General features: G+C 48.9%; 1 protein-coding gene across 1 annotated transcript in view; it reads right to left on the reverse strand.

Moving 5' to 3' along the window:
* The window catches only part of Ppm1f (protein phosphatase, Mg2+/Mn2+ dependent 1F), a 30,594-nt gene extending 15,611 nt beyond the window's left edge, over positions 1-14,983 (reverse strand). The window contains exons 1-3 of the mRNA XM_027413218.2: positions 14,888-14,983; positions 7,476-7,745; positions 2,473-2,606 (exon numbers count right to left, since the gene is read on the reverse strand). Of these exons, the coding sequence (XP_027269019.1) occupies positions 2,473-2,606; positions 7,476-7,678 (337 nt within the window). The 5' untranslated portion in view covers positions 7,679-7,745; positions 14,888-14,983. The remainder of the gene's footprint in view (positions 1-2,472; positions 2,607-7,475; positions 7,746-14,887) is intronic.
* Between the last annotated feature and the right edge of the window lie 1,848 nt (positions 14,984-16,831).

Raw genomic sequence — 16,831 nt, forward strand, 5'->3', positions numbered from 1 at the left:
CCTGCCTTGGGTGCTGCTGTGGTCTCCTTGCTCCTGGAAACAGCTGGTATTTAGGAAGCTCTGAGCATGCCGGGGTCTCTAGGCCTGGGCTGCCTCCTTTTCAGTTGTAGGTTACACTGTTATTTCCAGCAACAGGTTTGGACCTGAATTTTGCTCAATTAAAAAACGAGGCAGCAAGCCCTACAGTAATGCTCAGCCTGGGGCTCTTGGAGCCCTATCCTGATTTCTGGCCAAGGGCTATCGTCTCAGCCTTAGGAACTGCCTGGAAAGTCTGTTTTCACAACAGTCACAGGGAAGCTGCTGGCAGGTGGGCGAAGATGCTGTAGTCAACGTGTCTGCCTGTGGCAGTCAGCCTCACAGAATGTGCTGATATAGCTGGGCAAGAACAGCCTGGAAACTATAGACTTGCCACAAGAGTTTAACGCCACAAGCCTAGGCCTGCATGCAGGCAGCTCTGGGTCAGACAGGGAGGTTGGGACAGGCTCCTCCCTTCTCCACAAGCCTTGGTAGAAGGCAGGACTTGTCAGCTGCAATTCTCATTCCTACCAGCAGGTGATGCTGTCTCCTCGCTGGAGGCATAAGGTGGGGGTGCTTCCTTTGTGGGGCCCCCGGTGGCAGCTGCCACCAGGCTGGAAGTCTGCTGGGTTGAGAGAGAACAATGGCCGCCTGTCATTATGGGTAGCTGTCTCTGAGGCACAGGGGCAAGGTCATGCTGGGATGAGAATGGCAGGAAGTTGTGGAGGATGCCAGAAATAAGAGGTGGGGAGGATGGCTGGTAGGCACAAATGCTAGAGGCTGCATCTAGCTTTCTTTTCCTTCTGCTGTGTTCTTTTTTTTTCTTTTTATTAGAAAGAAAATTATTTTACATGTCAATCCCAGGTCCCTCTCCCTCTCCTTTCCTGCCCCCCCCAACTAACTCCCTTCCTATCCCATACCCTTTCTGCTCCCAAGTGGGGGGGGGAGGTAAGGCCTTCCATAGGGGGGTCTTCAAAGTCTGTCATATCCTTTGGGATAGGGCCTAGGCCAACCCCCTTGTGTCTAGGCTCAGGGAGTATCCCTCCATGTGAAATGGGCTCCCAAAGTCCATTCCTATGCTAGGGAAAAGTACTGATCCACTACAAGAGGCACCATAGATTTCAAAGGTCTCCTCACTGACACCCACATTCAGGGGGTCTGGATCAGTCCCATTCTGGTTTCCCAGCTATCAGGTCTGGGGACCAAGAGCTCTCCCTTGTTCAGGTCAGCTGTTTCTGTGGGTTTCACCAGCCTGGTATGGACCCCTTTGCTCATCAGTCTTCCTTCTCTGCAACTGGATTTCAGTTCAGTTCAAGGTTTAGCCGTGGGTGTCTGCTTCTACTTCCACCAGCTGCTGGATGAAGGCTATACTATATCATATGAATTAGTCATCAATCTCATTATCAGGAGAGGGCATTTAAGGTAGCCTCTCCTCTGTTGCTTAGATTGTTAGTTGGTGTCATCTTTGTAGCTCTCCAGACATTTCCCTAGTGCCTGATTTCTCTTTAAACTTATAATGTCTCCCTCTATTATATTATCTCTTATCTTGCTCTCTTCTGTTCTTCCCCCATCTCAACCTCCCTGTCCCATCATGTCTTCCTCACCTCTCTTCTCTCCTTCTCTTTCTCTATTGTGTTCTTTGGTTTTCCTTCTATACACGTGCTAATGCTGAACTTAAAGTAAGCAAAGCAGCAGCGAAGGAGAACCTGCTTTCTACAGTCTGGAAAACATGGCTCTACAGATGTGCGGCACATTCCTGCAGCCGCCACTTCCTTCCTGGCACCTTTGGTTGGTCTTTAATAACCAACGCCTTGGCAAAAGACTAGGAAAGAGTCATGCAGAGTAAGAAAGAGTCCTGTATTCTTACAAGTGAATTCTCTGTCAAATGGCCTTGGCACTCACTCCAATCCCTGGATCCCCCTGGTTGTGATGTACTACAGGGCTCAACCCACCACTGCTCCTCTAGCAGCAGGCATGTAAGCCTCTGCCACCTCAAGATTATGGGGTCACTGAGTGCTGACATCTAATGGTCCCAACTAAGGTAAGTCAAGGCAGGGGGCCTCGACAACAGCTGCTCCTCTACAAGGGTGGACACGCCACACGGCCGAGGACCTCCTGTCAGCTGAGGGAGAGCAGCAAGCACAGGTGAGGTTGGCTGTGTGGCTGTGAGGCAACACCTTGGGTTCATGTGTAAAGCTGAACAAGCATCATTCATTTCTAAGAGTTCTGAAGCATAAGAAGAAGACAAGGTGTTGCCTGGTACCAGCAGATGCCTGTCTCACTGGAGGCTCTGACCTGGGTGCTGGGCAGTACCCACTGCAGGCTTTCTGCTGCCATGTCATATTTTCTTTGTACTTTGACCTTGCTGTCTTGACAGCACCCTGGGCACTGACCTTTAGTGTCAACCTGAGTCTGTCAGTTACTAAACAGTCTCAGAGACATATGAGAGGAACTCACAAGTCACAAGGGCTTTCTCTTCTTCCTCTTCCTCCTTTTGTTCAGGCAACTTCTTGAACTCAGAAAGGTCTGTCTGTAGGAGCTGGGAAATTGCCTTGTGGGTCACAGCTGCAGCAAACGGTGGGGGAGCATTCCTAGGGAGAAGACATGAGAGGCAGACTGGAGCAGCTCCCAGTTGAAGTCTAGGGCTGGCATCTTCCACTTTGGAGATGGAGATGATGGCTCATACCCTCTCTATGGTGTCATTACAAGCAGTTGATATCTGTTTCCAGGGTCCTGGAATGAATGTTTACACAACACCAGAGGCACACCATCTGATAGGATCAGCTGGGAAGGTATCCTTGAGGAATGTGACCCACATTGGTCAGGAATCCGGCCTGATTCTCAAGGTGACCCTTGGGACCAGGGCATGCTTTGAGATAAACTGTATTCCCAATTCATATGCTGAAGGCTGAACATTTATTGCCTCAGATGGGATCAATCTTGTAAGTAGGTTCAATGAGGATGGCAAAGATGAGATTATGGTAGAGTGGGGTGGACCCCCACTTCAGTATGACTGGCTTCTTTGTGAAGAGGGGTAAATATAGACACAGACACACCCATGAGGAGAAAGCCATGTAGCTATAGGTCAGGGTTATAGGGGTGAACCTACACACCAAGGAATGCCCATGATTATCTGCAGACCTCAAGGAGGGCTCAGCCAAGCTGACACTTTCATCTCCATTTGGCCTCCATCCTGTGAGACAGCGATGACTGACAATGGTGTCTGGTCTGTGTGCTTTGGGATGACCGCCCCAGTAAACTGCTCGTAAGAGGTGTTGCCTTCTGACGGATGACCCATGCTGCCCAGTAGAAGCCATGCTCTCTGTACAGCTCAGGGTTTCTGAGCTGCTGGGGCTGTGGGGAAGGGAGCTGGGAGTGGGGCAGGCTGTGGCCACAGGGAACTCTGGTCTGTTTTGATCTTAGATCTCTTTGAGCCCATGGAAGACTGGCTGAATGATGAATGCTGGTGACAACAGTCTAAAGAGGCCAAGGCCTAAGGGCTGGGCAGGGAGCCTTGGTGATTGACAGAGACAGAGTAGATCAGTGCAGGGAGCTGATCCAGAGTGGGTCAGAGGAGGGGACAGAGAATCAAGGTATCTGATGTTAGCAGTTGGCTCAGGAGGAGAGGGAGCCCCACAATGAGCCCAGCTGGGACAGGGAGCCAGGTTCTGTAGAGTTCAGGAGACCTAGGAAGCTGTGGGAACATGGTTTGGCAGGACACAGAGCCCTGGAGGAATGAAGCCTGGGAGGCCCAGTTCCAGGAAGAGTTGGTGGAGTGGGGAGGGACCACAGAAGAAAGGTTCTGAGGAATGTAGACCATTCTGGAGTCAGAGAAGAATGAAGAGCACAGGAGGGCGGAAAGGAACATCACCTCACACTGATAGCAGCCAGAAGAGAGGAAATGTCAGCTTCCTTGGGGCCTTGGACAGGCAGAAGTACAAAATGGGACAAGGGACCAAGGAAGAGAGGCGCCTGGAAAAGAGACAAGTCCACTGCAGCCAGGGGCAGTGGAGATTGTGGGCTGAAGACATGCGCCTCTCCACGGCTGCTCTGCCCTCCGTGGGGGCTCTGAGCCATGGGGATCTTTTTAAAATGGAAGTCCTAAGTCACTGGCAGAGGAGTCACTCTTCCTGGGGCCTCAAAAGCTTCTAGGATGCACCTCAACCTTAGAACCCACCTCCATGTCTAGTGGGGGATCCCAGAAGCTAGACTGCGTGCTCTAGCCCAGGGTGCCTATTCCAAAGGGCATCCGGCTGAGTCTTCATGGCTGACAGTCTGGCTTTTAAAACTCCTTTAATTTAAGAGAGAGAGAGAGACAGAGAGAGAGAGAGAGAGAGAGAGAGAGAGAGAGAGAGAGAGAGAGAGAGAGAGAGAGAGAGAGTTTCACTTTGTAGCTCAGGCTGGCTTTGAAGTAGCCATATAGCCCAGGCTAGCCTCAAACTTGTGATCCTCCTTGCTTCAGCTGGGATTATTGTTGTGAACCACTATGCTTGGCTTTTACATCATCCCTCTCTCTTTCTGTGTGTAAGAAATGTGTTGTAAATGTGCATGCATGTGTGTGCCCGTGCACATGTTCCTGCAGAGGTGAGAGGAGGATAGTGGATGTCCTGCTCTATCACACTCTATTGGATTCCCTTGAGACAGGGACTTTCACTGAACCTAAAAGCCACTGAGCTCCTGGGATCTGCCTGTCTTTATGCCCTAATACTGGGGTTACATATACATGCAGACATGTCCTGCTTTTACATGGTTACTGGGGATCTGAATGTAGGTTTTCAGGCTTGCACAACACTCTTACCCACTGAACCACCCATCTTTCTAGCCCTAAGTATCTCATGTAGTCCAGGCCTATACAAGTTTGCTATGTAGCCAAGGCTAACCTTGAACTCCTAATTCTCCTGTTTGCCTCTTTAGGTAGAGACCTAGAGTTACAGTCATGCACCATCATGGCAGGCTGACACTTCAGCTTTGAGAAGAACAAAGACCTTTCAGAGCCTGGCTGATGAGTCAAATCCTAAGGGGATGGGCCATCTACTGATAGCCTTTAGTTTTAGAGAACTGGGGATTGAACCAGAGACTCCTGCAGGCTAGGCAAAAGTCTGTCACAGCTTTCTTTTTACTTTCTGAGCCAAGGTTTCCACCTAGGCCCTTCAATTATACCCTGAGGCCTGAGCTGTCAACCCTCCTGCATTGAGATTTTATGACAGTACTGCCAGGCTCTGCTACTGACAGTCGTTGTACAATGGGACAAACTTTTCCAAAAAGAGTGACTTGGAGAGAGGCCTCTGGAAGTGCCTTTGAAAAAGGAGCAGCTGAGAAGGGGTGAACTTGAGTGATAAAGCCCTGGCCTAGCTTGCTGTCCCCGGGCTCCCCCCCCCCTTGCATTTCCACTCCACTCTTGCCACACTCCCCACCCCAAATACTCGAGAACAAATTCCCCGCCTTGAGGCATTTCCTGCCAGGCACTGGGTTTTCCTTTAGAGGCAGGGAAAGGGTACCTGCTCATCTGGGGCTGGTGAGGTCATGCTGAAGCTTCCTGCCCACTGGCTGCTACATTTGTAGGGGGCAGGGAGGCAGCTTCCAGCCATGGAGACACAGACAATGCCTGGCCTCTAGCCACCAGCACTTCCTTCCTGGACAAGGCTTCTACCTTATTCCAGGGACCCACCCATGGATGTGTTCTGGAGGCCCCCAGCTCTGTCAGCACACTACAAATGTCAGTCCTGATTCTGGTCCTGGGAGTGGAGCTCTTCTATTTGGCTAGAGGATACTGTGCCTAGGAAATGGCAACCTGAAGAGTTACCAGAAGCCTACAATGTAACAGGATGAAAACTACATCTAGATAAGTGTAAGTTTTATATTGCTCAGGGATCTAAAGATGTAACAATAAAATCATAATAAAAGGAGAGAAGAAAGGAAAAAAAGTGCAAAGCCCAGAGGTCAGAGATATGACTTCTGGATGGTCTCAGAGGAAATACAACTTAAAATCCAAAAAAAGAGCCAATGGATCAATGTATTAGAAACCCTTGCCAGGAGGTGATGGCATACACCTTTAATCCCAGCACTCAGGGAGGCAGAGGTAGGCGGATCTCTGTAAGTTCGAAGTGATTTCCAGGACAGCCAAGGCTACACAGAGAAACTGTCAAAAAAAAAAAAAAAAAAAAAAAGCCCTTTATGTCCCCAACTCTAAATTGGCTGTGGGGACATGAGCAAGGCAAGAGGGCCTGTGACAAAGTAACTATGTGTACACACATGGTAACTGTGAATGCTGGGGAACTGCTGATACAATGCAGATTATATACCAGGCTCACATCACAGGTAATGATGACACATACCCATGCAAAGTGAGGTTACAGACAGGGAGAATGACACATGACAGTAGAGGCAATTTACCAGAGAGCTGAGTCTAAAAGCCAAGGAGCACTAAGCAATCACCATCAGAAAGTTCTAGAACAATCTCCCCACAATCTGAGAAAGCAAGGCCTTGTTCGTACCTTGGTTTTGGATTTCTGGCCCTTAGACCTGCCAAAGGACCCTGTTTTTGCTGCCTTGACTATAATACTTTGTCACTGCAGCCATGGAATATCTACACAGGAGCATCCTTATCTCAGAGTTGCACTTTCTGTCTCTTCAATTACTTTTAACAGTGAGTTGAAAACATTAAATGGAAAAATGTATGGGTTTGGAGAGATGGTTCAGTGGTTAAGAGCACTTGCTGTTTTTCTAAAGGACCTGGGTTCTGTTCCCAGCACCTACAGGGTGGCTCACAACCATCCGTAGGTAAGCATGTGGCACACATCCATATATACAGGCAAAACACTCATGCACATAAAATAAAATTAGTAAAAGAAAAAAACCCAACTGCAGAAATAAGAAAGAAATAACTTGAAATAGGCGAACTATTATGAGCGACATGATGGAAGCTTAGCCACGTGCCTGTCTTACGGAGAACTGTAACCATGTCTGTCCAGTGCACCTATCCATTAGTCATTCAGCAGCTGTCTTAGTACCAGTGTTCAAAAGGCTCCTATTTGACTCAGTAATAGCTGCACAGCACAGGAGTAGTGAGGATGCATTCAGACAGTGAAGAGAAACCATAAAGCTTTCCCTTTAAACGAGATGGTGGAAGTTCTTGACCTAATAAGGAAAGGAAACAAAAGAAATCCAAAAGCACCCCATTCCCAGTCATGTTGAGACAGCTAAGAGCTATGCTGAATGAGTCTTCTGTCTGTGAAGTGGCCTGGTCTGTGCTGCTCAGTGCTCACTCAGGAGGAAAAGCAGTGAGTAACAGGGCCTATCACTCTGAACTTTCAGACTCTGCTGGAATGGACCATGCAGATAAGGGGTGACCATGCCACTCTCATAAGACCTACGGAGGCCAAGGCCAGCACCTGACAAGATGACACTGCACCCTGCTTCTTTCTCTCAGGTTCCTCCCTCCTGAGGTAGCCCAGGCTTACCTGTTGCCCAGGAAGCTCATTGCCAGCTCAGCTAGCTCGGCTTCCACCTCCTCCTGGCTCAGCACTGTCCCTGGGATCTTCCATGGCAAAGGGCTCTCTGGGCTCAGTGGGGCTGGAAAATCTTGGAGGAGGGTGTCCAGGAAGCCTGGGATCTCGCTGTTACAGGCCATCTGGCTGCTGTTCTGTGGGGCTGCAGAGGCCATGCCCAGTGCATCCCGGGGGGCTTGCAGCTAGGCTGGATGAGATGGTCTCCTCCAGTCAGTCTTCACTCTGGGGAGAGATGTCAGAGTTAGAATATCACAGGATGGCAGTTTCTGTACAACATGGAGTACAGGTGCCCAGCTTTGTCTCTTTCACCAGCATCAAGGTGAGACAGGTTCCTTAAAAAGCCCTGGGCCTAAATAGATCAGAGAACAAAGCTAATGGAGTGGTAATCCCATTTAATATCCTGACATGGGTTCAAGTGGAGAAACATGCATGCCTACAGAACAGCCTCAGGAGATGGTATCAGAAGCAGGCCATGAAGACATTTCAAAGAAGTGACAGAGGGAATGCACGTTCCCTGCAGAATGGTGGGTCTGACCAGAGGCAAGCAGGAGAGGGACACCAGGACCAGGTCATCAAAATAGGTGAAGGTGAAGGGGTTTAACCAGATCTCAGGATGTCCAGGATGCCAGTGGCCAGGAGGACCCAGGGAAGAAGTGATGCCAGCATGTCAATAATTGACCAGCTGGCAGAAAGGGACATATGCCAGGCAGTAGAGATGGTGGGAAACAGAAGAGCCAATGCACATGGGCTCTCAGGGCATTGTTACTTGAGAGATAGAGCAAACTAGGAGCAAGAGGGTACCTCTGGGGCTGCCTGATGGGGAGAAGCAGAGGGCTAGCCAGGGATAAGGGGCCTTTGAGATGTGGTCAGGTCTGTTCATTGCTCTCTAATAGGAAGTGTGCGTTAAGGGCTTAGAAACCCCAGGCTTCTGAAGTTGGGACATGAGTTCCAGCCTCTTCCCATACCCAGGACACTGAGGGCTCTGTAGCTGTCAGGTCCTGGGTGTGACCCCAAGCTCTTCAAAGCCAGGCTAAATCCCCATTTCACCAAGATTTGGAGTAGGCAGGCCCCTGTCCAAGGTCTCAGGATGAGAACAGGGCTTGGAGGAATGCCTGCCTGAGCCACAAAATGCCCAAGACTCTTGCAAGTCAATAGCTGTCCCTGTCCTTTTCCCTGGGGTGGGATTTTAGCTCTCATTTGACTCAGAGCCACCTCCAGCACAGTCAACCAGCCCTTCTATAATCAATATCCAAGCCTTGCAGGCTGGTCCTATAGGCTGTCAGCCCTTTAGATACCTGAGGACACAAACAGACTCCTATCTTCCCTTACAACCATCGGTCTCAAATAATACTTGAGTGTCTCTTGCTTATGTCTTATTTCTTTCTTCCTCTGTGGTGCTGGAAATTGAGCCCAAGGTCTCCTGCAGCAAGGCCAGCCCACATCTACATCAACCCCTTCTGCCTTTCTTTTATGACGGCCCTGTGATGTGCTTTGGTCCCTCCCTCCCTCTGCTCCCTTGGTGTGGGAGAAGAGCCCCACTTTCCATCATAACAGGCAGATAATCTCCCTGCCAGCATCTGCTCACACAGACCCTCTCTGCAGTCACTGCTTCTTGTCAGGCATACCCCAGGCCTCATTTGGCTGTCCACTCACTTTAGCTCCCCAAGGATGCGGCACCTTTGGGGACTCTACTTAATATTCTGGTTTAGGAACTTTCATTAGGAAAGAGTCCAATGTGCTTACCATCAGAGAAAATAAATGGCGATCTTTAAGGTGATAAAATGAGTATAAGATTCTGGGCATCCCGAGTTCTAGGTAGGAGAACCTGGGGAGCATCTCCCTCTTGAGGCCTTTCAGATTCTAACACTAAATGGACCAGGTAGAAAGACAGGCGAGACTTCTAGAACCATCGGCATTAGAACCACCACAGATGGTGTCTCCAAACTTTGCTGAAGGGAGGGCTGAGAAGTGAAACAGGAACAAGGAAAGCCTTCAGGTCTAAAGGGGACTCAAAGTGCATGCTGCAGCAATGCTGGGCTAAAGAGAACCCAAAGCACATGCTGCAGCAATGCTGGGCTAAAGGGAACTCAAAGCGCACACTGCAGCAAAGGCTGTCCTCACGATTCCTCCCTTACAACCAAGTTCCCAGTACTGAAAAAAGTAGAAAACACAAGAGGGGATAGAGCTGCATCTCAGTTGGTAGACTGCTTGCCGAGCTTGCACAAGGCCCTGTCTTCAATCCCCAGCATAACATAAACTGGGTGTGGTAGTGGACACCTGTGATCCTGCACTTGAGAGGTAGGGGGATGAGGAGCAGAACTTCAAAACCATCCTGGGCTATATGCAGAGTCATGGGCCAACCTGGGATACATGAGACTGTCTCAAACAACACAAAACTAACAAAACACAAAGAGAAGTAGATGCGGGAGGACTTCCAGTGTCACATTAATCAAAATAGGATTTACGGTACAAAAGGAAAGGTGTCGTGTGACAGTTATTGTCAACTTGACAGGATCTAGAGTCACTGAAGAAGCAAGTCGTGTCTGTGAGGGATTCTTTTAAGTGAGAAGGTCAATGCATTCTATCAGCTGGGGTCCCATACTAATAAATGAGGTATACTAGCTGAGCCCAGCATCCATCTCTTGTATCCTAATTGTGGGCACAATGTGACCAGCTGCCTCTTCAAGATTATCTTGCTATCATGGACTGTATTCCTTGAAACTGAAAACCAAAGCAAACCCTTCATTCTGGAAGTCCCTTTTGTCAAGTATTCTTTTGCAACAAGAAAAGCAACTGATACAAGTGATAAGCAAACAAAACGCAACACCTCTTTCTTTTTTCAGAGGCTGGAATCAAGAGCTAATGTGTTTTAAAAATACACACACAGAAGCTGTGTGCTGGTGGCGGCACATGCCAATAATCCCAGTATTCAGGAGGCAGAGGCAAGAGGGTTGCACAAGTTTGAGGCCATTCTGGTCTACATAGCAATTTCTAAGTTAGGCCATGCTACAGAGACCCTGTGTCAAGAACCAAATACCTCCAACACTGGACAGAGTGAGGGGATGTCACAGAGGCAGGATGCTGTCCTGCGGTCTACTGCAGGCAGCTTGAGTTCATCACCAGCAGAGTATGATACAGCAGAACAACTTAGTTTAAGGGAATAAGAGATGACAGGCTTTCTGCTGCCACTTGCAAACAGAGGGACTTGGAGATCCTGCTGCAGAAGCAGAAAAAGGCAAATGAGAAGGAGGACACTAAGAGGCTTTATGTTTAACTTTCCTATCGTTTGTGGGTATGGAGTCAGTCCCATCATGCTCCTCTTCCTTCCTGTGGTGCTCACAGGTTCCAGCATATTCCCTTTGTCTTGACTCTGCAGTGGGTCCTTTCTGTGTTTCCTTTCCTTCAGGTAGCCTCTCTCCCTCTGGGAGGTGAAGGGATACTTTTTCCCAGGGTTTTTTCATTCCTATGGGGCATATCCCAAAGTACTAAAAGTAGCTTTGTAAAAAACAAAAATATAGATACAGCACTTTTTATTGAAGATTATATTGTTAGAGTTAAAATTCATTGTCTACACTCAGATTTACTTACAAGTTAATAAAATGTAGCCTGGGTTACAAAGATTGAGCAGGTAAAAAAAATAGAGTACAAATAAAGCAAAGAAAGAAAGATTAGGATGGGAATGAGACAGATCCATTCTAACCCAAAGGTAGGACAGAAAAGTAGTGTGCTGTGGGCTAGGGGCTGGAGAGATGGGCAACAGAGGTGGTAGGCAGTTTGTACACAGGTAGAGCTGCAGAACATGGAGACAAAGAGATGGCATTAATTTCCAAGAGGCCCAGGCTAAGTGTCACATTGTATCCAATCCACCAAGTGCTCTAGCCTTTTAGTATGCAGGGACAGAAGTGTGAATCCTGCAAAGATGTCCCCAAGCAAGTGACAAGCATGTGGATTTTTCCATGCAGTTCTCTAAGACCTAGAAGCACCAACATCTCCAGCAGTGCTAAATGGGCTGACACAAAGCTATGACTAGGATCAAAGTGAAAGGACAGCATGCTCACATCCCAGAGTACAGAGGAAGCCCCAACTAGCGAAATCCTGCCCACAGCATCACCCTGCCTGCCACTGTATCTGCTAGATGTTTCAGAAGGCAGGTGCCTCTTTCTAACCTTTGCCCTTGGGCTGCTTCCTGCATCGGGAGTCCTTCCCCAGTCCACCTATTTTCCTTGGAGGCTGGGCTCATCTCTTTGCACTGTAGCACTCACTCTAGAACCAAGCCTTTGATGTACCTGATATACACCTGCTCTCACTGCACTCTGCTCCAGGCTCAGGATCTGTTATGGGCCCCAAGGTTATCTGCACCATGCATGCTGAGTGGGGCTTGGGTGGCAAGGCACACAGCATGACACTACGCTCAAGCTCTTGTGCAAAGCTCTGCTCGTGTCTGCTGGCTTGCTCTCAGAGTCTGTACTGACTACTCACTACAAAGTACCCAGAGAAATTCTGCCTGCTGATGCCATTTCTGCACTGTGTGGCTTGGGCCATGGTGAAGAACCAGGCCAGTTTTCCTTCTGTGGGGTCTAGCTGAGGCAAAGGGTAAGAGCAAGGCTCTTTCTTGTGTTCCCTCTTTCTAATCAACTCCTAAATCTGATGCATGCCTTTCCAAGTTACATGAAACAACCAAGCTCTGGGAACCCCAGACCCAGAGAGAAAGGTTCAGACAGCAGCAGAAGGACCAGTGAGGGGCATGGCACCACTGGGGTCACTGGAGGGGACAGCAGTAGCTGGCTGGTAGTCAGCAGCTGGACAAAGGAGTCTGCGGAGAACAGGGGTGGGGCAGAAAAGAAGTGCCAGGCCTGGTATGGGGCTGTTTGGAAGTCAATGATGTCCAAGTAACAAAGGGCTCAGGATGAGAGGGACATGTGCATGAATGTGTGCAAGTCACTAAGCAAGGACCTATGGGGAGGGTCAGAGGGACACCAAACTCCTGACTCCCATGGCTACATGGCCATGACTGGTCTGGCCAAATTTGACACTTGGCTGGTTCCTCCTGGTTCTGGACTGGTGCCTCTTTATACTTATGAGCTGGCAGCTGCTCCTAAGACCCTGACCTTGTGACCTCCCTACCTCTACCTGTCCAGTACCTGGATCATAGGTGTATACCACATCTGGTTTACGTGGTGTTGGGGTCTGTCATGCATGCTGGGTAAGTAATCCACCAACAGAGTTCTATCCCTAGTCCCAGGACTCATTTCTCTATTTGTAATTGACTGTTAGGAATAGTTTGGTGTAACTTAACCAATCTTTTACTTCATACACGGAAAGGATTTCATTTATATTTAAAATGCTTATTATAAATATTATGGTAAGATATACATAAAAAATATCATTTTAGCCTGGCATAGTGGTTCATGACTATAATCCCAGCACTTGGGAAACTGAAGCAGGAGAATTGCCACTAGTTTGGTGTAAGCCTGGGCTACTGAATGAAACCTTGTCTCAAAAAAGAAAACATAGTCAGGTAGTGATGCATGCCTTTAATCCCAGTACTTGGTAGGCAGAGGCAGGCAGATCTTGGAGTTCTAGGCCAGCCTGGTCTACAGAGCAAGTTCCAGAGAAACCCTGTCTTGAAGAACCAAACCAAATCAACCACAAACTAACCAAAGGGCAGAGGGGTGGTGGGGTGCTAGTTGGGCGTGTAGCTCAGTTGGTAGATAATTGTCTTAAAGACATGAAGTCCTGGGTTCATATACAAAACTGGATGTGGTGGAAACACCTGCAATTCTAGTACTTGAGAGATGGAGGCAGGAAGATCACAAATCCATGGTCATTCTTAGCTACATTATGAGTCAGAGGCCAGACTGGGCTACCTGAGACCCTGTCTCAAAACAAAACAACACCAAAAAAAGAGAAAAGAAACCCCACTTTAAGAGTATTTCTTCTCCTCTGTTGGTGCTGGAGATTCAACCCAGGGCTCTGCAGGCTCAGGATGCTCTCTACCCCAGCCACGCCCATTCCCCCACTTTAACCACCTTTAATGGGCCATTCTGCTGCAACAAGGACAGTTGTATTATTACATGGCCATTTTCTTTTTCAGTGGTCAGGGTCCCTGGCTCTCTGTGCTCAGCAAATCGGAATGGCCACTGAGTGTGAGATAAGCAGCCTGAGGCCTGGGGCTATCAGAAAGGAATAGAAAACACTCCCTGAGCACACTGGATAGCAAAGACAGCCTTAAAGACAAGGTTGGCTTCAGGTGACATCACAAAGGAATTCTGGAAATGGGAGGTTTATGGTTTTTTTAAAACAATTGTTAGTTGTGTTTCTCTCTCAAAACCGTGCATGTCATCAGGCAAAAACTGCAGCTGAAAAGAAAACCAGGTGCTAGGAGGAAAGTATTACTCTCAGGCCACAAACGAGAGATGTGACCATAGCAGGACTCAGCTGAGGACTCTGGTGCTCAGTGACTTGGCCATGTCCATACCAGTTTGTTGCGGAGAAAAGGTGAAATTTGACAAGGGAGTATGAGCACAGAGACCACGAGGTAGAGATGGGCTCCCATTCGGTTCCTCAGGTGGGAACAGTTCACAGAACTTGTCCCAGGGCATACTGGTGAAGACATCTGTTACTCAAGGGGCCTCGAAGTAGAAGGCCTTGGTGGAGGAGATCACCGCCTTCCGTTGGGCCTCCCTAGAAGTCAGTCTCTATGCAGAGACTGCAGCCTGGTGCCTTTTCTCCTCATTACAGAGAGTTTAGGGGCTGGCCTGAGGCCACACGGCTGTAATGGTGGCGCCCCAGGCTCTCATGATTGAGGCTCTACCGCAATCTGCACAGCTTCAGTCCGAGCCTCCAAGCCAGGCGTTAATTAAAACACTAGCTTTAACACACGTAGGACGAGCGCCACCGCGCCGGCATTCAGGTTTAAAATGTGGTTCCAGAGGGGGCCTTCACTGGTCGGGCTGAGGGCTGGGCCATGGGCCTGGCCCACATGTTTGGGGCGCGGGGAGAATGAGGGATCCCTGAAAACGGAGGACTGTCACCCCTTGGTACTCTGTTTTGCCTTACAACTCAGCCCCCTCCTGGACCACGGTTCAGTCACATCCCATGGGGTCAATGGATTCCCAGTTCCGTGTCCTTAGCTCCCTATGCTTTGCCTTCGTTCCGTAGGGTCCCGCTTGCCCCGCTCTTTTGCTCACTGCTATCCCCCCCTCCCTTGGGTTCGCGAACCCGAAACCCGTCTTGGCCTCAGTGCTTTCTCGCCTCTCCATTTCGTCCTCAGTCTCATTTCACCCGCATGCCCCCACCTGACCGCCACCCTAGCCCGAGTCTTTCACCCTCGCCCTTCATTCCTAGCACCCCGCGGGCCTCACCTGCCAGCCTGCCGCAGTGCTCCCCACGAGCTGCTCTGGGCCGGCCCCGCCTACTTCCCGTCCTGGGGCGCCGCAGGCTCCGCGCAAGCGCAGTCGGGCCTCGAGTGTGCCTCTTCTGCCCCCTGGCGGTCTCTTAGCCCTCTGTTTTTTGGGAGGAGACGTGTTCCATCCGCCAATGAGTTGCTTCACTTCTCCAGCCTTTAGAAGGCAGAAAGTAGTCCTTGCTCCACAACGCTCAGGAATTAAACAACTTGTGTGGTGATCAGCTGCAGGGCAGGGATGTGTCTATATATTGCCCAGGACTGGCCACTTATCAGAGACAGGCATATTCCTCTGGGTCATGTGTTTGCTTGTTTTATTTTTAAATGAGAGGGTCATGGGAATGTTTTCTTTGAAAATCAAAAGGAAATAACCTTTAGGTCAAAGGAAACATTCATTTGATACCAATGAATGCCTTTGTACATTGTGGGAGCACCCCAAGTTTCACTCTGGTCAGGGTCCCTGACACTTTGTGCTCAGCAGGACTGTTTGGTCACTGAGAGGGAGATAAGTGGCGGGGGGGGGGGGGGGGGGGGCTATCAAACAAGAAATGAAAGCCCCCTTACTACATTGGGTAGTAAAGTCAGCCTTAAAGACAAGTTTGGCTAAGTTAGGTGGTGGTGGCACATGCCTTTAATCCCAGCTCTTGGGAGGCAGAGGCAGGTGGATCTCTTGTGAGTTCAAGACCAGCCTGGTCTACATAGCTGTGTTACAGACAGCCAGAGCTGTCACACAGAGAAACCTTGTCTCAAAAACAAAACAAAAAACAAGGTTGGCTTTAGGTGACATCACAAAAGAAATTCTGCAAATTAATCTGTTGTGGGAGGCTTATGGTTCTGTAACAATTTTGTTTGGTTTTGTTTACCCCTCAGAACTGTACTGACAAGTACACACCATTAGAACACACTGCCTCGGGGAACCCTCACTGATTGGAAAGTTTCAGGGAACCAATAGATGGCTGCTCTGAAAGGAAATCACCTTGGGGGTGTGGGTACCAGTGGGGTGGACATGGGGGGGAGAGTGTCTGTCTGCTATGCAAGAAGCAGGTCCTGGCTCAATCAATCTGAGCAAGGTTTGAGGCCACTCATAGCCTGGCAAGGTAACAGCAATTCAAGTGGAGGATGATGGCTCAGAGATGATGGCAAAGGTAGGCACTTGCCCTTGTTAGGCTCTGGGCCAGTGACATATCTGCAACATTTCTTTTGTCCTGAAGCTGCTGTCAACACAATGTCTTGTCTGCACACCATTATACCAAAGCTTTTAGCTATTATTCTTGTCAAAGGAGTCTCAGTGTTAGCTATACCAACCTGCTTAACTCAAACTTGCGCTTCTCCAGCAAGGAACATGTAGTGATGTATTATTTATGATTTATTAAAGCTTGACTGAAGATTCAGAAAGCAAAGTCAGCCACAAGCCATAGAAGCCAGAGACACACCTTTAATCTCAGCAGCCAGAAGCTAGGAGGTGGTGGTACACACCTTTAATCCTAGGATTCAGGATTAAGAGACAGACGGATGTCTGTGAGTCCAAGACCACCAAGGTCTACACAAGGGGGAATCAATTTAAAAGAGAATTATAGCTCACATTTTTAATCCCAACATTAGGGAAGTATATAAGACAGAGAGGCATTCATTCTCCAGCCACATTGAAGAGAGGCAGCAGTTTTAGGTTTGGCAAGAGCTCCTGCACAGATCAACCCTTCCAGCCTGAGGTAAAAGTGAGAGCTAGTGACCAGCTGCTTTGCTTTTCTGACCTTCAGCTTGAAGTTTGAACCCCAAAATCTCAATCTCTGGGTCCTTTTGTTTATTCGTGTTACAGGAATATCCAAGCTGCAGTGTAGAGCCAGGAGGTCCCAGATCTCCCATCCATGTCCTCTCTCCCAGCCCTCCTAAGGTCTTTTCCAGA

The sequence above is a fragment of the Cricetulus griseus genome, chromosome 4 (genome assembly GCF_003668045.3).
Source record: "Cricetulus griseus strain 17A/GY chromosome 4, alternate assembly CriGri-PICRH-1.0, whole genome shotgun sequence".
Lineage (NCBI taxonomy): Eukaryota > Metazoa > Chordata > Mammalia > Rodentia > Cricetidae > Cricetulus > Cricetulus griseus.